Consider the following 21,621-nt stretch of genomic DNA (forward strand, 5'->3'; position numbering starts at 1 on the left):
GTCATGTGTCCACTAAGTATATAATCCATCTTCTGTTAATTTGTTACTTCTTTGCACTATTGTTGTTAAAAGGCAAACACAGGTTCAGGAACACTTTTCACAAAGCAATCACTCCATATCTGATCTTTCAATACCTATCCTCAAAGGAAACTTGCACAACACCTCTCAGTTTTTGACTTGACTGTAACCATACTCCCTTTCTAGCCACACCTGCTGCAATGGAATCCCCATTCCAGAGTTGTCGGGTATACATAACTACTGCAGAAACAGGTTTCTCTACATAATGTTAAGAGACAGAGTGCATAATACCAGCATTTGTATATATTTACGTCCACTATAATAACCACAGAGTTGCACATGGTGGGATTTAACTCTCTCACATCTATTTCATTCAGAGGCAATTAGATAGAACATAGAGCACAGGCGTATGCTTTCTGGCCACATACTCTTTTCCGGGAGCCATTCTGACTTTTGCTGTGCCACGGAGTTCAGCAGGTGTGGAGCAATACTCTGTGCCCCTGGAATTAAGGGGAAATATTCAAAAAGTGTCAGATTTCTGTTTTTTTATTTTCTTTTGTTATTTGAGAAGATTTGCCTCAGAATCAGATTTTGCACCATATCTTGTCATTCAGGCATGCTGGGGATAGAGTAATAATCTCCATTTTATACAAACTAAGCATTCTGAAGCAATTCACCAGACTTCAAAGATTTCAGAGAAAAACTTTCTTTCCGTTTGTAGACTGATGCAAGGACATTAGGGCAAGTCGTTACCTAATCAAAAATGATTGTACATTAGAAGTGTGGTTCCAGTTTACATCATGATGTATTATATATTATATGAACACCTTTAACAAAATAACTGTTTATCCTGAAGGAAAGATTTTCCATTTCTATCTTTCCAAATGATAAAAGATATCATGTTTATTCTCACATACTGATGAAAGTTAGGATTTATTAGAAAGTGGGTGGATATACAACATCGCGCTCAAACTTGGTATTCCTCAGCGTTGAAAATAACTTGTTTGTGTTTTTCTTTTCCATAAAAAAACTGTATCTCTTAAGGAGGAATAGAAAAAATATATTGAGTGCTGAATTTCGAGTGAACATTCATAACGATTTTCTATTATTTTGTATTGTTTCCTAATTCTCTAGGAGAAATCATTTTGTTTCATTAAAGAATCTGAGACTCTAAACTTCATCCTGAAATCATGAAAATATTTTTCCTTCATTTCCATTAAGATATATTCTACATTTCAAACATAATTATTTCATTTTGATTTCAGTGCATGTGTCAATGGGCATTTGGGTATATAAGTAAGGCATACAGAGTGAAAGGAAAATTATTAGCACACGCAGAAAGCCTCAGAATCTTTCGCAAATACTCCAAGTATGTGCAGTTATTGGTTGACACTGAATGCTTTATCAGAGAAAGAAAGGCAGAGAGAGATTCATCATCCTTTCCTCGGCAAGTACCTTTATAGAAAGACAACTTAGATGGAAGAACTGAGCCCATCACTGCTTTAAATTAAGTATTTGTGATTTCTGAATAATTCCTATGCACAGCGCTCTATATAAAGCAAATGTAAAGAAAATATGAGTAGGAATATCTGGGAGTTCCATGGGAGCCGGGAATGGCATTTCCACTATTCTATTCTCGGAGAAACGCCTTTCTCTCTTTTGTAGAAAATATTGCAAAGAATCGGCCGAGAATAAATGGGAATTATGAATCCCAGGGGTCGTGTTTTCTCCAGACCGTAAACTAGATATTTTGTTTTGGTCATATATGTATCACAGGAGGAGTAGACCGAGAGCAGTTCTGTGGTAGAATACCGAAGCGCCTGTTCAACTGTGAAGTGCTTGTGCAGAATAAAATGAGACTTTATGCCCTTGGAGTTTTTATAACATATTAATGACAGTTTCCCCATCTATTATATAATTTTAAAATAAAAACAAAATTACAGCCCATGAGTACAGTTTATTCTGCTGGGCTGGTAGGAGTTAACTCTCTTACTGGCTATTCATCCAGCAATAATGAACATTTCACGTCAGGTGTGAAAAACAGAGCAGATCATGCAAAATATTTAGAAACGGTACTTGAATAAAGTCCGGTTAAAGGAAAAATAGTCTATTCTCAAAGTATTCTTCCAGTCAGGTCTGGCTCTGCAAATATCCGCCTTACTTTGCTGGAAGCAAAGGATCCCTCTTAAAAATAAATCTTTCTACAAAATTAATGCTTCTGAAAATGAGCGCAATGGTTCCCTGTTGGTCAGAGCAAGCACCACTTATATGGATGAACATTAAATAGAGATATCGTATTCATATGGTAAATCACCAAGGCTTCATAAATCTTCATAAAAACAAGATCACGTTTCTCTTGTTTAATCGCCGACGATTCTTCTTTGGAGAGAGTAATATCTCTATTAAAAATATGAGAGCAACTGAGAGAGATTGGTGAGGTCACGTGCTTTGTCTCAGACAATCTCCTATTTGGTTACCGAAGTAATTTGAAAATTATGACAGTTTGGTGACGGACAAAGCCCTGAACAGGGAGCAGGTCTCGGATTATAATGTAACTGTCACAACGGTACACTTGAAATGAGTTAATAGAAATAAACCTGACCTTGTCTAATTTTCTATATGTAAAATTAATTAAAATGATCATCTAAACTATCAAATAATATATTTATAAAACTCAAAATATGTGTAAGGTAAAGACACTTTAGAAAAACGATAATCGGAAAAAATGATTTAACATATTTATGTCCAGAATAGCAGTTCTGTAACAACCCACATAACTTTAAATTATTGTTATAAAATATCCACTGTGTCTCCAATGTTCTGTGGAGATGAAAGCATAAGTCTACATTTGCAGACAAACAGCTAAAATGTATTTAATATAACTTAATATGATTAAACTTCGAAATAATATTTTATAAATATAATTGTATATATACTTTGCTCACAAAACAATATTCCCCTTTAAGAGAAAGTAAGTGTTACTCACTTTCCACAATCTCCCACGCAAATTATTTCCTCAGATTATTGGTTGATTGGTTTTCATCAGTACTGTAGAAGAAACACAATGTTATAGTTAATAAAGCATTATGATAGTTCATTGCCACATAGAAAGAGGGCAGCAGAAATTCTGAGCCTATATCTGATCTCATTTACTACACCAGCAGTCAATGGAGTAACGTGAGTATAAAGCTGCCTTAAATTAAATCAGAATGAAAACATACACACGCACACACGCACACTTTTTTTTTCAAATGAAGACTTTTGAGTTAATTCTTGAATCGGGGAAATAAAAAGAATTATCTCTGCGGAGTGCACGTTTTCCATCTTCTGCTTTCAAACAATCATAGAATCATAAAAGTGTAGGGCTGCAAGGGGTCATCTAGTCTAGCCCCCTGAGCTGAGGCTTTTAATTTTTCACTGTTCACTTTTTGGAACCTCTCAAGTCTGTCACTTGGAGCTCCCGAGTATGATACCTTTAAAACTGTAGTGCAAATGAGGACACACAGTGAGACTAAAGATTAAGTTAATGTAGCATCTGAGTTGGTGCAGTTATTGATTGAGACTCTGAGCGCCGCTGTTCGCCCAATAAGACAGAGAACTGCAATGAGAGATCCAGCCAGTCCAGCCCCGCTGTTACAAAGCACAGCACATAGATCAGATCCACACTGATTGCGTTTGGCTGGAAAAGAGGAAGAAAGGTGAGTGCTTCTAGTTCTTTGCTGATTTGGACTGATTTGGACTTTGTGCTTGTAGCTTCCGAACCATCCCAATATATCTGGGGAAACATATATAATCAATAGGATCGGAAAATATCCCGGTGATTTGGAAATGGCGGATAAAGAAAGGAGCTGGGATTGCAAAATACGAGTCCCGCTCTTATTCATAATTGTGACAGTCTGGGGTACAATTTCTGGACAGATTCGTTATTCAATTCCTGAAGAAATGCAGAAAGGCTCTTTCGTGGGGGATACAGCAAAGGATCTGGGACTGGATATAAAGGAGCTCTCAGACCGCGGAGTCAGGATAATTTCCAGAGGCATGAAGCAATATTTTGCTCTCAGTTTGAACAATGGACATTTATATATTAGCGAAAGAATAGACAGAGAACAGATCTGTGGCCGGATAGAGAAGTGTTTATTAAATTTTGAGATTCTTGTTCAGGATAAAGTGAAGCTTTTTGCGGTTGAAGTCGAAATAACGGATATTAATGATAATGCGCCGAGTTTCCCAGTGGAGGAACTGGAGTTAAAAATAACTGAAACCACGGGAAAGGGGGAGCATTTTCTTTTGCCGGAGGCTCGGGATCCAGATAAGGGACTCAATTCCCTCCAAAGCTACCAAATTAGTAAAAATAAACACTTCTCTCTGGATGTGCAAACGGGAATTGATGGTGGCAAATACGCAGAGCTGGTTCTTGAAAAATTATTGGACAGGGAAGAAGAGAAAATTCATCAGTTAATCCTTACAGCTGCAGACGGCGGAGATCCAGTCAAATCTGGCACTGTGAAAATCAGAGTTGTTGTTATGGATGTAAATGACAATGCGCCAGTTTTCAGCCAGTCTGTCTATAAAGTGGCTATTATGGAAAATGTCCCTGTCGGTTTCCTGGTGCTTACAGTAAACGCCACTGACCAAGATGAAGGAATTAATTCAGAGGTAATATACTCATTTAGAAAAATAGAAGACAAAGCTGCCCATATATTCCAGTTGAATTCTGGGACGGGAGAAATATCAGTTGTAGGGAATCTGGACTTCGAGGACTCTGAAATATATGAAATGGAAGTACAAGCTCAGGACGGGAGTGGATTATCGTCTCGAGCCAAAATCTTGTTAAGGGTCATTGATGCAAATGATAATGCCCCGCAGATTACTGTAACATCTCTTCGCAAAGAAATAATTGAAGACTCTCTTCCTGAAACTGTAATTGCCCTTATAAATGTACAAGACAGAGATTCCGGCGTCAATGGTGAGATCACATGCTCTATCCCAGATAATCTCCCATTTCGATTACAGAAGTCATTTGATAATTATTACAGTTTGGAGACTACCAGAGTCCCGGACAGGGAGCAGATCTCTGATTACAATATAACTATCACAGCCACCGATCGAGGCACTCCTCCCATCGCTACAACCACCTTCCTCTTACTGAAGATATTAGACAAAAACGACAACCCGCCCATTTTCAGCCAAACAACCTACGCCTCTTACATCACAGAGAATAATCCTAAAGGGGCTCCCATTTTCACATTAAAGGCAAACGATGCTGATTGGGAAGAGAACGCCAGAGTGACCTATTCTGTTACTGAAGGTCAAATTCAAGGAACTCCTCTCTCCTCCTTCATCTCCATTAACTCCGAGAGTGGAGCTCTCTACGCTCTGCGCTCCTTCGATTACGAACAGTTCCGGGAGATTCGGTTCCAAGTGCAGGCTCAGGATGGGGGTTCCCCACCTCTCAGCAGTAATGTCTCCGTCACTCTCTTTATACTGGATCAGAATGACAACAGCCCGCACATCTTACACCCCTCCTTTCCCACCGATGGCTCCACGGGAGTGGAGTTGGCCCCTCGCTCCTCCGAGCCGGGTTACCTGGTCACTAAGGTGGTGGCGGTGGATGCAGACTCCGGGCAGAACGCCTGGCTCTCCTACCAGCTGCTGAAGGCTACAGAGCCGGGGCTCTTCTCTGTGGGACTCCACAGCGGTGAGATCAGGACAGCCCGCTCCTTTGTAGACAAAGATGCGCTCAAGCAAAGTCTGGTGGTTTTGGTGAAGGACAACGGGCAGCCCCCTCTCTCTGCCACGGCCACTGTCACGGTGGTGGTGGCTGACAGCATCCCCGAAATTCTCTCCGATTTAAGCAGCTTCTCAGCTCCTGCAGACCCCCAGTCCAGCCTCACCTTGTATTTGGTGATCGCTGTGGCTTCCGTTTCCTGCTTGTTCTTTACCTTTATCCTAGTGTTACTGGCCCTGAGGCTCCGCAGGTGGCGAAACTCGCAGCTGTTTGACTCCTCGAGTGTGACTTTCAGTGGAGTTCCCGTCTCGCAGTTTGTGGGGATCGATGGAGTCAGAGCTTTTCTTCACTCCTACTCACATGAGGTTTCTCTAACCACGGACTCCACAAAAAGTCGGTGGAAATTTCCTAGTGGAAGTTGTTCAAATACTCTGATAGGTCAGCATCCTTCTGAGAAATCAGGGCCTCTTTTAATTGCAGAAGATTCAAATATTAATAAAGAAGGTCAATTCATCAGCCAGGTAGGTTTCATGGCTTTGTTTTTAATGTTGATTTCCGTTGAAATTTTAGCTTTCAATGTACTAAAAAAACCCTACATGTTTGTGCGCCTAAATCTCAACTGTGATTCTGTGCGTGTGCTTCCCAGAATACCGCTGGCGTTCTAGGAAGTTGTGTCAAGCATTAATTTTTAGATTTAAAAATGTAATCGGACATAAGTCATTGAATCATTTTTTCATTGAACAATCTTTCTCAATCTCTCTCTTTCTAATTCGTAAGAAAAAACAATCAATTAATTAGTTAATGTATTAATTAATTTTCTTAGAATGAGTCTGCTCTTGACATCCTATTGTATACATTTCTTTCCTTCCTCATCATCATTTTCCTGTTATTGTAGGTATGCATTTGCAAAAATCTTTGATTTAAACCATAATCTAGGGCCCCATTTCGAGAGAGAATTTAGTCACCTGATTAACTTTGAACACATTCTTAAATCCCATCAATATAAAATTAACAGGTGCTTTCCTGATTTCTGGAATAGAAAAGTAAAACTAAGAGTGTTTCTGATCTCTCCTTGTAGTGTCTTCCACAGTTTCTTACCTAGCACAGAAATTGCTTTGCCCCTAACTTCTGGAAACTTCTCCCTAATTATCCTTTGGGTCATAGATGAGGAGATGGGCTCTGATGTAAGGCTGTGAGGTGACTCAGAAAGGTATGCAAACATGTGCCTACTGTTCAGTATGTTCAGATGCTTCAAGTATTCACCCTTAGGTATGGTGCTGAATTGGGCTTGAGAGTCTTACGGATTAGGGGCTAGATTCACAAAATGATTTAGGCACCTAACTTCCACTCTAGTTGCCTAAATCCTAGAATCAGGCTACTTTGGGATTCACAAAGCCCCCACTCAACTGCCCCCGAACTTCGTAGGTGCTTAAAATTGTTGGGCATCTAAATGTTTTCAGTAAAATCTCCCCAGGTGCCTATACTTCTGCTTCTAACTATGCACACTTCAGCCCCACAAGAGATGTCTGGACGCCTAAGCCTCAGAGCAATGGGAAAAGATAGGCATTCTTCTGCTTAACTTGCCTGCAGGGCGCAGTTCGGCAGGGAGGCTCGGAGAGCACCTACCAGACCAGGCTCTCACATAAAAGCTTACACACATGGGGGGAGGACTACCCTGAATGCTTTAAGCCCAGTAGTTGAAGTACTCACCTAGGATGGGGGAGATCCCTGGTTCAAGTCCCCCCTCTGGCTGATAGGGAGAAAAGATTTGTATTAGGATGTGCTACCTCTGTGCTGAGTGCCTTAGCCACTGGCTGTAGGACATTCTGATATGGAGCTCCCTCAGTCTCCCTTGTTGGAGCTGTTCCACTGTGGATTAAATAATAAAAGAATTGCTGGGCCAGAGCAAACATGCAAATGGCTCTGTAGCCTAGTGGTTAAAGCACTCATCTGTGAAGTGGAAGACCCAGGAGCTAGTCCCCTTGTTCCAATGACTTTTTAAAATTATTTACCCACAGTGGCACAGTTTCACCAGGAGAGACTGAGGGAGACCCACATCTAAATGTCCTATGCTCAATGGCTAGGGCACTTACCTGAAAGGTAGTAGATCTCAATTCAAATCCCTTCTACCCCTCCACTAGACTTGACGTGGGCATCTCCGGTATCCCAGCTGACTACCCTAATCACTGGGATAGAAGTTATGAGAGATGTTCAGGTTCTTCTCCTCGTTCTCTCTTCCTTCCCCTTCACACAGGTTCTTGCTGTGGTAAAGGCCCCTAACTCCAGAGGGTTCACAGCTAAGAATCCCAAGCAGAGGGAGGAAACAGTGATTTAAGGCCTATCTCCTCCTCTTGGCATTTCCCATTGGCTATTTTAGGCTAGGAGCCACCTGCATGCTGGCTTTTGTGAATCCCATTCTGAGGTGCCTATCTCTCACCATTCATTGTAGAGGGAGTTAGGCATCAAACTCAGACTTCCTGAATCCCACTGATTTTCTAGGTGCCTAAAAGTTAGGTGTGCTAATGCTCAGTTGTCTATGCTTAAATTGTTAGAACTCCATGGAACCAACTATCTTTTATTTGCTCTGTAAAATGCATGTCACTCTTTACTACCACCACTATTTTTACTACCGATACATAGGATAATAATGATGATGATAATAATCCTTACACTTTGCAAACACAGACATAGGATAGAAGTAATTGAGTGGAAAGACAAAAATTTGCAAGAGATTTTGGAGGACAGAGTCTCAAGTGGAGACAACTTTTAGCACAGGTCTGCAAGACTATTGGCAGTTTTAGGATGAATGTGAATTTCCTACTGTTTAATGCTGAAATTTTGAAATTGTTGTGAATTATCCCTGAATTTTAAGAAAATATTTGAAATTGTGCTTAGGAACTAAAAAGGATGTGAATTGGCTTGGTGAAAATCTTTGCAGTCTCTACTTTGGATCAGAAATGATATCCTATTTTGATTTATACATTAAAGATTGCATTATATTTTTCTTGCTTGGGTACATTTAGGATTATGCCTTTCTTTCTGTTAAAGAAACAAAGTAGGTGAGGTAATATATTTTATTAGACCAAAGAAGAGCTCTGTGTAAGCGCTAATGTTTGCCTGTCTTACCAACAGAAGTTGGTTCAACAAAAGATATTACCTCACTCACCTTGTGTCATAAATATAAAGGGAAGGGTAACCACCTTTCTGTGTACAGTGCTATAAACCCTTTCCTGGCCAGGGGCAAAACCCTTTCACCTGTAAAGGGTTAAGAAGCTAAGGTAACCCCTGCTGGCACCTGACCCAAAATGGCCAATGAGGGGACAAGATTATTTCAAATCTGGATGGGGGGGGGGCAAAGGGTTTGGTCTGTCTGTGTGATGCTTTTGTCAGGAACAGATCAGGAATGCAGCCTTACAACTCCTGTAAAGTTAGTAAGTAATCTATAAGTAATCTAGCTAGGGTTAGATTTCCTTTTGTTTAATGGCTGGTAAAATAAGATGTGCTGGATGGAATGTATATTCCTGTTTTTGTGTCTTTTGTAACTTAAGATTTTGCCTAGGGGGATTCTCTGTGTTTTGAATCTGATTACCCTGTAAGGTATTTACCATCCTGATTTTACAGAGGTGATTCTTTTACCTTTTCTTTAATTAAAATTCTTCTTTTAAGAACCTGATTGATTTTTCATTGTTCTTAAGATCCAAGGGTTTGGGTCTGTTTTCACCTGTACAAATTGGTGAGGATTCTTATCAAGCCTTCCCCAGGAAAGGGGGTGTTGGGCGTGGGGGGATATTTTGGTGGGAAGATGTCTCCAAGCGGGATCTTTCCATGTTCTTTGTTTAAAATGCTTGGTGGTGGCAGCATAGGGTTCAAGGACAAGGCAAAGTTTGTACCTTGAGGAAGTTTTTAACCTAAGCTGGTAAGAATAAGCTTAGGGGGTCTTTCATGCAGGTCCCTACATCTGTACCCTAGAGTTCAAAGTGGGGAAGGAACGTTGACACCTTGTCTCGCTAGTATCCTGGTACCATCAGAGCTACCACAACTTTTACTTTTTGTTAGTAAATTGCGATTGGTTTCAATCTTACTCATGGGAAAGGATTTACAAAAAAGTGGTACCGTAATAGGACTGATTACACTTTCCCCCTGTGCCTCATTATACTGATGTTAATAAAAAAAGCTCTGTCACACCTAGGATCTGGTAGAATGGAGAAATGGAGAATTGATAGGGGCTATGGTCTGATCTGATAGAAATCTCTCTCTCTTTTTCTCTTCCATTACTTTACTGTAACACTTTCCCACATAATTCTAGAATACATAAATAGCTATACTATAAAGGACACAGAAACATAGATAAACCTCAAATTAAAGACGTGAAGTACACTTTTAAGCCACCTCTTTACAACATTTGTATGGCTTCTGAGTAAGACATTATTTTACCACAGAATGGAAAGATTCATTTGACTAAAGTTTTAAAATATTTTACATTTTAAATGTACACGGAGAAAGACATTTTTCTTCTGTACAGGAACTTTTTGATTAGATCAGTCTAGCTGCAATTCTACGGCAGAGACTCAGAGTGCCGCTGTTGGCCAGTGCCATGACAGAGCTGCTGCTGAAGATCATTTGGAGCTTCCTGCAGTGTGATTTCTCAGTCACAGAGCTCAGATCGGAGAAGAGATACAGCCTGCAGAAATTTCAGACGGTATTGCTTAACGGAGAAATCATCCCTCTGGAAGTTGATATGAAAACAGAAAGATAATTTGATTTTCAGTACTCCTCATTAATGCGGAATTTTGGTTCTCACGAAAATATACAAAATACAATACTGGATTCTCTTCAGAATACATCCGATTAGAAATTCAGCAGAGCAGCGCTGATCAGGATGGAATTACTGTGCAGAGAGAAACCTTGCAGATTCAGATGGCAAGTACTGTTCCCCTTGTTATTCTTTTTGTTCTGCGGTGCGGTCTCAGAGCAGGTCTATTATTCAATTCCTGAAGAAATGGGAAAGGGGTCTCTTGTGGGGAATCTTGCTAAAGATCTGGGGCTGAATGCCAAAGAACTGCAACACAGGAAATTGCGAGTTGTCTCTACGGCAAAAAAACAGTATTTTAGAGTCAGTACAGAAAATGGTAATTTATATGTAAACGACAGAATAGACCGAGAGGAAATGTGTGTGAAAACATTGCTTTGTGTCCTAAATTTAGAAGCCGTGGTTGAAAACCCATTAAATATTTTTCATGTGAACGTGGCAATCAAGGATATAAATGATAATGCACCCGGCTTCGGAAAAAATTCTGTTGATTTAGAAATAAGTGAGTCCACCTTGGTAGGAGCAACATTCCCCCTAGGAAATGCTCTGGATTCGGATGTTGGGAGTAATTCGCTACAGAGTTACGAGTTCAGTTCCAACCAGTATTTCATCTTGGCAGTGAAAGAGAACAAGGACGGGAATAAATACCCCGAGTTAGAATTGGAAAAACTTTTAGATCGTGAAAAGCAAAGTTCCCACCTCTTGATCCTGACAGCTGTGGATGGGGGAGATCCAGTGAGAACTGGAACAGTTCAGATTAGGATTAATGTTACTGACGCCAATGACAATCCTCCCACATTCACTGAAAAAGTGTACAAAATCGGACTGCGGGAAAATCTACCACAGGGCTCGTTAGTGCTTCAAGTGAAAGCCACCGATATGGATGAAGGTTTCAATGCAAAAATCACATATTCTTTCAGCAACATACCAGACAGTGTTCGTAAACTATTCTCACTGGATCCCGGAAACGGAAGCATTACAACCAGAGGTGTTATTGATTATGAAGAGGCAAATAGTTATGTACTTAGTGTGGAAGCCAAAGATGGAGGAGGACTGGTTGGTCATAGCAAAATTGAAGTCGATATTACAGATGAAAATGACAATTCCCCCCAGCTGACACTTACTTCTATGTCCAGTCCCATTCCCGAAGATTCTCTGCCTGGGACAGTGATAGCTCTGATGAATGCATACGATAAGGATGCTGGAGAAAATGGCAAGATCAACTGTCGCATTAAAGAGGAATCTCCTTTTAAAATAATCTCGTCTTCTAAAAATTACTACAAACTCCTCACAGACAGCACCCTGGACAGGGAAAGGACCCCGGAGTACAATATCACAATCACCGCCACAGACAAAGGCTCTCCCCCACTCTACACCCAGAAAACCATCCTCTTACAAATCTCGGATATCAATGACAACGCTCCTGTCTTTGCGAAATCTTCCTACACCGCCTATGTGCCAGAGAACAATCCCTCGGGGGCCTCTATTTTCAGTGTAAAAGCCTCAGACCAGGATCTGGACCTGAACGCCCGAGTCACTTATTCTATCCTGAGCAGCAACCTAGAGAAGCTGCCTCTCTCCTCCTACATCTCCATTAACTCCCAGACCGGAGCGGTCTATGCGCAGCGCTCCTTCGACCACGAGCAATTTCGGGAGTTTGAGATGCAGGTGAAGGCCCAAGACGGCGGGTCCCCGCCTCTCAGCAGCAATGTCACCGTCAGGGTGTTTATTGTGGATCAGAATGATAACGCCCCTCGCATCCTGTACCCTTCCCTCGGAGCCGATGACTCCGCCTTATTCGAGATGGTCCCTCGCTCCTCCGAGGCAGGTTATCTGGTGACAAAGGTGGTGGCGGTGGATGCTGACTCAGGACACAATGCCTGGCTCTCCTACCACGTGCTCCAGGCCACTGACCCGTCGCTCTTCAGCATTGGGCTGCAGAGCGGGGAGATCCGGACAGCCCGCGCCTTTGCGGACAGAGACGCTGTGAAGCACAGGCTGGTCACCCTGGTGAAGGACAACGGGCAGCCGCCTCTGTCAGCCACAGTGACTCTCAACCTGGTGTTTGCCGAGAACTTCCAAGAGGCTCTTCCGGAAATGAGCGACCAATCGGGTGACTCGGCATCTCAGTCTGATTTACAGTTCTGCTTGGTGTTGGCTTTAGCCTTCATCTCGTTTTTGTTCCTTCTGACAGTTACACTGGCTATTGTGATGAAATTGCGAAGATCAAAGAATCTCCCAGTTTTGCAATGTTTCGGTTGTGATCATTATTCCAAGGCGCGTCCTGGATTCCCACCAAACTACTGCGATGGGACTTTACCATATAGCTATAATCTGTGTTTAGCCGCAGATTTCGGAAGAAATTACTCTAACTTTCTAAATCTCAGTCGTCATAGAAGTGTGGGAGACACCACCCTTTCTGTTGAGAATTCTGTGATGATATTTAAGAAAAATAATGATCCAACGTCTGAGAAGGACAACATTCCTCCGGTGAGTTTGTGCACCGATGTGTTAAAATTTTTTGCCACAGTATAATCTGGTTAATTTTAAAAAACAAAACACTTTTCTATTTGTAAGGACGATTTAGGGAGGAAGTAGGGTAGTGTACGCTGTGGAATAATTAGCTTTTTATAATTCAGTTTTACTATGAGGTGTATCATATATTTTGTTTATATGAATTTTAAATTCCTGTTGAAAATACTAGTTAAGAAATTTTGTTTTACTTTATCAGCTTTTTTCTCATCATCCTTTACATTCATCAACTGTAGAGGTCTTTATGGTACAAAGAGGCACAGAGTTATGTAAATATGGGTAAGAGAAATAATTCAAAGTAATGGGAAAGACGTTGTGAATTTGTTTCTCATGGGATTGTTATTTCTGTTTGTGGCTGCATATGGGTAGTAGGGTTAGCAAAAAGAGCAAAGGAATCCTCTCGAAACTTGATACAGTGTCTTGTAGTTCGCCCTAACGTGTACACTCCCAGTGTTACTAGCTCACATTGGATCAGACTTTCCAAGGGATTCAAATAGTGGCACATCTTTTCCTCTTAATTTTATTAGTTTTCAATTGGTAGATTTTCCCCCACGCTCCACTTTCTGTGTTCCCAATATATTTACCATCTGGATAAATACTCATTAGGTGTCGCATCAATTTTATTGTTTGTAGGAGTGCAGAGGTATCCATGGCCATTCTGTGAGGACTCTGGCGCAGGGGTTTTCTCCTTCTCTCTGTCAGAGGACTGCTGCTTTCCCACCATTTGAGTGGATTGATCCATTAAGTTACCAAAGCCATTCTCATTTGCCGGAATGAACTGCATCCCAGCTGGTGTATGCATACATTTATAAGCACTTTTATCCAGACGTGGTTTCACCGGTGGCATTCTCCCTTGCGAAACCCTCGGTGTGAATTAGAACCTGTGTAGAAGAGATCAAAAATGTTGCAGGACTACAAGAATCTCTTATTTCACCAAAGTTGGTTTGTTTTCCCCTTTGATAGTAATTCATGAAACTGTTGGGTATAATCAGACTGAATATTGTAGGTAGAAATGTGACCTGTCTCTTTCCAGATCACAAGCCTCTAAAGTACCTGTTTGGTCTCAGGAAGCATTTCTGGAGAGACAAAATTTCTACTGTCTGAGAGGTTTACACACCATATTCACACAATTCTGAGCAGAGCAGAAGATCTTAACATGTTATATTCACAGCACGGACTACTTTCTCGATTTAAGTGACCGGAGTGATTCCAGTATATCTCTCACCAGGATTGTCTTCGTGGGAGCCATAATTCTCTCCACCCCCTTTCACCAACCCACCAGTCAGGATGAATCCTTCTTATTGTGGGGTTCAGAAATCAAAATGAGTGTCTGGTTACAGCTTCTAAGGCAATCTTCTCAGTCAGTCAACTCCAGTAAAGCCACGAAACACAACTCAGAGGTACCTACAGTCTATTTTATTAGGTGTCACTAACCAATGTGCACGATGATCGGTCAAGGTGCTGTTGACCTAGTATGTGAAGTGATATGTTTAATGGCAACTTGATCTCCTGCAATCAGTGAGTGGTGTCAAAGCACTCCTGGGCATTCAAGAAGATATGTGCACAATTGGTGGATCACTGCGGACTATGTGGCTCTAGGAAGAAGGATAAAGGAGTTGGAGGCGCAAGTGGTGTTCTCGTCCATCCTCCCCGTGGAAGGAAAAGGCAGGGAGCGTCGAATCGTGGAAGTCAACGAATGGCTACGCAGGTGGTGTCGGAGAGAAGGCTTTGGTTTCTTTGACCATGGGATGGTGTTCCATGAAGGAGGAGTGCTGGGCAGAGACGGGCTCCATCTTACAAAGAGAGGGAAGAGCATCTTTGCCAGCAGGCTGGCTAACCTAGTGAGGAGGGCTTTAAACTAGGTTCACCGGGGGAAGGAGACCAAAGCCCTGAGGTAAGTGGGAAAGCGGGATACCGGGAGGAAGCACAGGCAGGAATGTCTGTGAGGGGAGGGCTCCTGCCTCATACTGGCAATGAGGGGCGATCAACAGGTTATCTCAAGTGCTTATATACAAATGCACAAAGCCTTGGAAACAAGCAGGGAGAACTGGAGGTCCTGGTGATGTCAAGGAACTATGACGTGATCGGAATAACAGAGACTTGGTGGGATAACTCACATGACTGGAGTACTGTCATGGATGGTTATAAACTGTTCAGGAAGGACAGGCAGGGCAGAAAAGGTGGGGGAGTAGCACTGTATGTAAGGGAGCAATATGACTGCTCAGAGCTCCGGTACGAAACTGCAGAAAAACCTGAGTGTCTCTGGATTAAGTTTAGAAGTGTGTGCAACAAGAGTGATGTAGTGGTGGGAGTCTGCTATAGACCACCGGACCAGGGGGATGAGGTGGATGAGGCTTTCTTCCGGCAGCTCACGGAAGCTACTAGATCGCATGCCCTGATTCTCATGGGTGACTTTAATTTTCCTGATATCTGCTGGGAGAGCAATACAGCGGTGCATAGACAATCCAGGAAGTTTTTGGAAAGCGTAGGGGACAATTTCCTGGCGCAAGTGCTAGAGGAGCCAACTAGGGGGGGCGCTTTTCTTGACCTGCTGCTCACAAACCGGGTAGAATTAGTGGGGGAAGCAAAAGTGGATGGGAATCTGGGAGGCAGTGACCATGAGTTGGTTGAGTTCAGGATCCTGACGCAGGGAAGAAAGGTAAGCAGCAGGATACGGACCCTGGACTTCAGGAAAGCAGACTTCGACTCCCTCAGGGAATGGATGGCCAGGATCCCCTGGGGGACTAACTTGAAGGGGAAAGGAGTCCAGGAGAGCTGGCTGTATTTCAAGGAATCCCTGTTGAGGTTACAGGGACAAACCATCCCGATGAGTCGAAAGAATAGTAAATATGGCAGGCGACCAGCTTGGCTTAATGGTGAAATCCTAGCGGATCTTAAACATAAAAAAGAAGCTTACAAGAAGTGGAAGGTTGGACATATGACCAGGGAAGAGTATAAAAATATTGCTCGGGCATGTAGGAATGTTATCAGGAGGGCCAAATCGCACCTGGAGCTGCAGCTAGCGAGAGATGTCAAGAGTAACAAGAAGGGTTTCTTCAGGTATGTTGGCAACAAGAAGAAAGCCAAGGAATGTGTGGGCCCCTTACTGAATGAGGGAGGCAACCTAGTGACAGAGGATGTGGAAAAAGCTAATGTACTCAATGCTTTTTTTGCCTCTGTTTTCACTAACAAGGTCAGCTCCCAGACTGCTGCGCTGGGCATCACAAAATGCGGAAGAGACGGCCAGCCCTCTGTGGAGATAGAGGCGGTTAGGGACTATTTAGAAAAGCTGGACGTGCACAAGTCCATGGGGCCGGACGAGTTGCATCCGAGAGTGCTGAAGGAATTGGCGGCTGTGATTGCAGAGCCACTGGCCATTATCTTTGAAAACTCGTGGCGAACCGGGGAAGTCCCGGATGACTGGAAAAAGGCTAATGTAGTGCCAATCTTTAAAAAAGGGAAGAAGGAAGATCCTGGGAACTACAGGCCAGTCAGCCTCACCTCAGTCCCTGGAAAAATCATGGAGCAGGTCCTCAAAGAATCAATCCTGAAGCACTTGCATGAGAGGAAAGTGATCAGGAACAGCCAGCATGGATTCACCAAGGGAAGGTCATGCCTGACTAATCTAATCGCCTTTTACGATGAGATTACTGGTTCTGTGGATGAAGGGAAAGCAGTGGATGTATTGTTTCTTGACTTTAGCAAAGCTTTTGACACGGTCTCCCATAGTATTCTTGTCAGCAAGTTAAGGAAGTATGGGCTGGATGAATGCACTATAAGGTGGGTAGAAAGCTGGCTAGATTGTCGGGCTCAACGGGTAGTGATCAATGGCTCCATGTCTAGTTGGCAGCCGGTATCAAGTGGAGTGCCCCAAGGGTCGGTCCTGGGGCCGGTTTTATTCAATATCTTCATAAATGATCTGGAGGATGGTGTGGATTGCACTCTCAGCAAATTTGCGGATGATACTAAACTGGGAGGAGTGGTAGATACGCTGGAGGGGAGGGATAGGATACAGAAGGACCTAGACCAATTGGAAGATTGGGCCAAAAGGAATCTGATGAGGTTCAATAAGGATAAGTGCAGGGTCCTGCACTTAGGACGGAAGAACCCAATGCACAGCTACAGACTAGGGACCGAATGGCTAGGCAGCAGTTCTGCGGAAAAGGACCTAGGGGTGACAGTGGACGAGAAGCTGGATATGAGTCAGCAGTGTGCCCTTGTTGCCAAGAAGGCCAATGGCATTTTGGGATGTATAAGTAGGGGCATAGCGAGCAGATCGAGGGACGTGATCGTTCCCCTCTATTCGACATTGGTGAGGCCTCATCTGGAGTACTGTGTCCAGTTTTGGGCCCCACACTTCAAGAAGGATGTGGATAAATTGGAGAGAGTCCAGCGAAGGGCAACAAAAATGATTAGGGGACTGGAACACATGAGTTATGAGGAGAGGCTGAGGGAGCTGGGATTGTTTAGCCTGCAGAAGAGAAGAATGAGGGGGGATTTGATAGCTGCTTTCAACTACCTGAAAGGGGGTTCCAAAGAGGATGGCTCTAGACTGTTCTCAATGGTAGCAGATGACAGAACGAGGAGTAATGGTCTCAAGTTGCAGTGGGGGAGGTTTAGATTGGATATTAGGAAAAACTTTTTCACTAAGAGGGTGGTGAAACACTGGAATGCGTTACCTAGGGAGGTGGTAGAATCTCCTTCCTTAGAGGTTTTTAAGGTCAGGCTTGACAAAGCCCTGGCTGGGATGATTTAACTGGGAATTGGTCCTGCTTTGAGCAGGGGGTTGGACTAGATGACCTTCTGGGGTCCCTTCCAACCCTGATATTCTATGATTCTATGGTGTCACCCTGCCTGTGAGAACTGTCTGTACACAATATATACAGTTCTCTAACGAGTCAAAGAACCAGTGTGGGTAGAAACAGTGAGAGTTTCTAGTGCAAGGCACTGAGGGGAGAAGTTTATTGGGCGAAAGGGAGAGAAAAGAGAAAAGGTAATAGTTTATAAAGAAACAGAAATCAGTCAGTTCTCAAATCAACACCTTCCTCACCCCTACCCAGCCATTTTAGCATGGCACGCAGGCCACAGAATATGAACCTAGTTATCTCAGCATTGGGTAAGGTTCAGAGAAACCCGCTGCAAAGGTTTCACTTTTAGTGAACTCTGCTGATGCAGAATACTTCGCTCATTAGATGAGCACACGTGATGAAATGCCTCTCGCAAGACTAAGCCTACTTGGGATGTCTCTTACAATTATAAAAATGAACTCAAGCCATTGGGATATATATAAATTTACTATGGATGTTAACGAACTGTTCATTTCCATATCTCCATGTGTGTTTATGTATATTGATTATGGTGTTCTTATTTTTAAAATGCAGAACATAAGAATATCCCAGGCATATCTACACTGGGGAAACCCCATGTCTCTCACTAGCTAGTTAATGTTTTATCTGGGTTGGTGCAATTATTGGTAGAGACCCTGAGAGCCCCTGTTCACCAGCCAGGAAGAGAAATGCACTGAGAGATACAGCCAGCTCCGCTTCTCTGTTACATAGCACATCCAAATAGAGGGATAAGACTCACACTTACCGAATCTGGATACACAGAGGAACATCACCAAATAACTCAGTCATTTACCGATTAAAGGTTATTTTTGGAACAGTTCTGTTCTTCAGAAAAAAATGTTATTAGAAGTATTAACTATCAGTAATCCGAATACAATTAAAGAGTTATGGAAGTGGAAGAAGCACAGAAGCGCCGGTACAGCAAAAGAAGTGCCCGCCCTTCTTTGATTTATAATTATTGCAATTCGGAAGGTAGTTTCTGGGCAGATTCTCTATTCCATTCCCGAGGAAATGCAGAAAGACTCTTTCTTGGGGAATATCACAAAGGATGTGAGATTGGGTATAAAGGAGCTCTGATTCTGCAAAGTCTGCGTAGTTTCCCGAGGTAGGACTCAGTATGTTACCCTCAATTTTTAAAACTACCATTTATATGGGAGATTACAGAGGCCACAAAAACCCCTGTGTACAAGTCACTTCAGTAAGGGATGCAAAGATAAAATTTGTAGACAACATCAGTGACTGATTCTTGGAGCAGATAGTCCGGGAACCCACAAAGGGAAAGGCAATTCTTGATTTAGTCTAAGTGTAGTACAAAATCTGGTCCCAGAGGTGAATCGCTTGGTAATAGCAACCATTACTTAATTATATTTAACATCCTTGTAGGATGGAAAATAACAAAGAAACGCACAACATTAGCATATAACTTCAAAAGAGGAAGCTAGTTAAACAGAAATGAAAAGGAACCGCCAGAAGGGTGAAATGTCTGGAAGAAGCATGGAAAATATTTATAAACACTGTAATAGAGGCTCAAACTAAATGTATACCCACCCCCCCCTCAAAAAAAAACAACAACAACTGGAGGACCAACAAAATACCACCATGGTTAAAGACCAGAGAAGAGGAAGCTGTTAGCGACAAAAAGGCACCCTTTAAAAATTGGAAGTCTAATCCTACTGAGAAAATAGAAAGGAGCATAAATTCTGGCAAGTCGAATGTAAAAATATAATTAGTCAGGCAAAAAAAAGTTTAAAGAGCAACTAGAAAAAGACACAACTAATAGCAAAAAAATTCAAAAAAATTAAGTCAGTCAGAAGCAGGAAGGCTGCCAAACAATCAGTGTGGCCATTGGACGATCAAAGTGCTAAAAGAGCATAAAACAAGGCCACTGTGGAGAAGCTAATTGAATTCTTTGCATTAATCTTAATTGCAGAGAATGAGAGGGAGAGTCCCACACTTTTGTTTTTAGGTGATACATCTGGGGAACCGTCCCAGACTGAGGTGTCAGTACAGGAGGTTTTAGAACAGATTGATTAACTAAATGTTAATAAGTCACCAAGACCAGACCATATTCACCCAAGAAGTCGGAAGGAACTCCAATATGAAATTGCAGAACTACTAACTGTGGAATGTAATTTATCCCTTAAATTAGCCTGTGTGCCAGGTGACTGGAAGATAGCTAATGTAAGAACAATTTTTTTAAAAGGCACTAGAGGTGATCCCGGCAATTGCAGGCTGCTAAGCCTAACTTCAGTACCAGACAAATTGGTTAATACACTAGTTAAAAAACAGAATTATCAGACACACAGATGAACATGACTCTTGGGGAAGAGTCAACATGGCTTTTGTAAGGGAAAATCATATCTCACCAATCTATTAGAATTCTTGAGGATGTCAGCAAGCATATGGATAAGTGTGATCCAGTGGATATAGTGTACTTGGACTTTCAGAAAGCCTTTGTCAAGGTCCCTCACCAAAGACTCTTAAGCAAAGTCAGCAGTCATGGGGTAAAAGTGAAGGTCCTCTCCTGGATCAGTTATTGGTTAAAAGATAGGAAACAAAGCATAGGAATAAGTGATCAATTTTCACAGTGGAGAGAATTAAATAGAAGGATCCCCCAAGGATATGTACTGGGACCAGTGCTGTTCAACATATTCATAAATGAATTGGAAAAGGGATAAACAGTAGGATGCCAATGTTTGCAGACAATATAAAATTACTCAAGATAGTTAAGTCCAGGGCTGACTGTGAAGAGTTACAGAGGGATCTCACAAGACTAGGTGACTGGGCAACAAAATGGTAGATAAACTTCAATGCTGATAAATACAAAGTAATGTAAATGGAAAAAGATAATCCAGATTATACATACAAAATGATGGGGTCTAAATTTGCTCAAGGAAGAGATCTTGGAATCATGATGGATAGTTCCCTGAAAACATCTGCAGAATGTGCAGCAGCAGTCAAAAAAGCTAACACAATGTTAGGAACCATTAGAAAAGGGATAAATAATCAGACAAAAAAATCATAATACAACCATATAAATCCATAGTATGTCCACACCTTGAATACTGTGTGCGGGTCTGATGGCCCCATCTCAAAAAAAGATATATTAGTATTGGAAAAAGTCAGTAAAATACAGTACAGAACAAGTCAATAATAATAATGTGTGTGGAGAAAGTGAAGAAGGATGTGTTATTTATCCCCTCCCATAGCACATGAACCATGAATCACCCAATGAAAGTAATAGACAGCAGGTTTAAAACAAAGATAAAGAAGTATTTCTCCACACAACACACAGTCAACCCATGGAAATTTATGCCATGATGTGAAGGCCAAAAGTATAATTGGGTTCAACAAAGAACTAGATGAATTCATGGAGGATATGTCCATCAATAGCTATTATCCAAGATAGTTAAGGATGCAACCCTGTGCTCTGGGTGTCCCAAAACCTCAAACTACGAGACGCTGGGAGTACATGAGAGGGAATGGATCACTTGATAAATTGCCCTGTTCTGTTCATTCCCTCTGAATCATTTGGCACCTGCCACTGTTTGAAGACCATTGGTATGACCCAGTATGGCCATTCTTATGTTTTAATGGGTTTACTCTATGGGGTAACTCATATATGATCATACCATTAAACAATTAATTGACAGATAGATAGATTAGATTAGATTAGACAGACAAAC

General features: G+C 42.0%; 1 protein-coding gene across 11 annotated transcripts in view; it reads left to right on the plus strand.

The window, feature by feature from the left end:
• Positions 1–21,621, plus strand: part of LOC140915802 (protocadherin gamma-C5-like) — a 384,766-nt gene that overhangs the window by 88,629 nt on the left and 274,516 nt on the right. The window contains exon 1 of one of the 11 annotated variants that reach the window (XM_073356127.1): positions 3,726–6,267. The exons of 9 other annotated variants lie outside the window; for them this stretch is intronic. In XM_073356127.1, the coding sequence (XP_073212228.1) occupies positions 3,847–6,267 (2,421 nt within the window). In that variant the 5' untranslated portion in view covers positions 3,726–3,846. Of the gene's footprint in view, positions 1–3,725; positions 6,268–10,388; positions 13,047–21,621 lie in introns of those variants that run through there. One more of the 11 variants, XM_073356126.1, reaches the window with a different exon arrangement.

Source organism: Lepidochelys kempii, chromosome 8, assembly GCF_965140265.1.
Source record: "Lepidochelys kempii isolate rLepKem1 chromosome 8, rLepKem1.hap2, whole genome shotgun sequence".
Taxonomy (NCBI): domain Eukaryota; kingdom Metazoa; phylum Chordata; order Testudines; family Cheloniidae; genus Lepidochelys; species Lepidochelys kempii.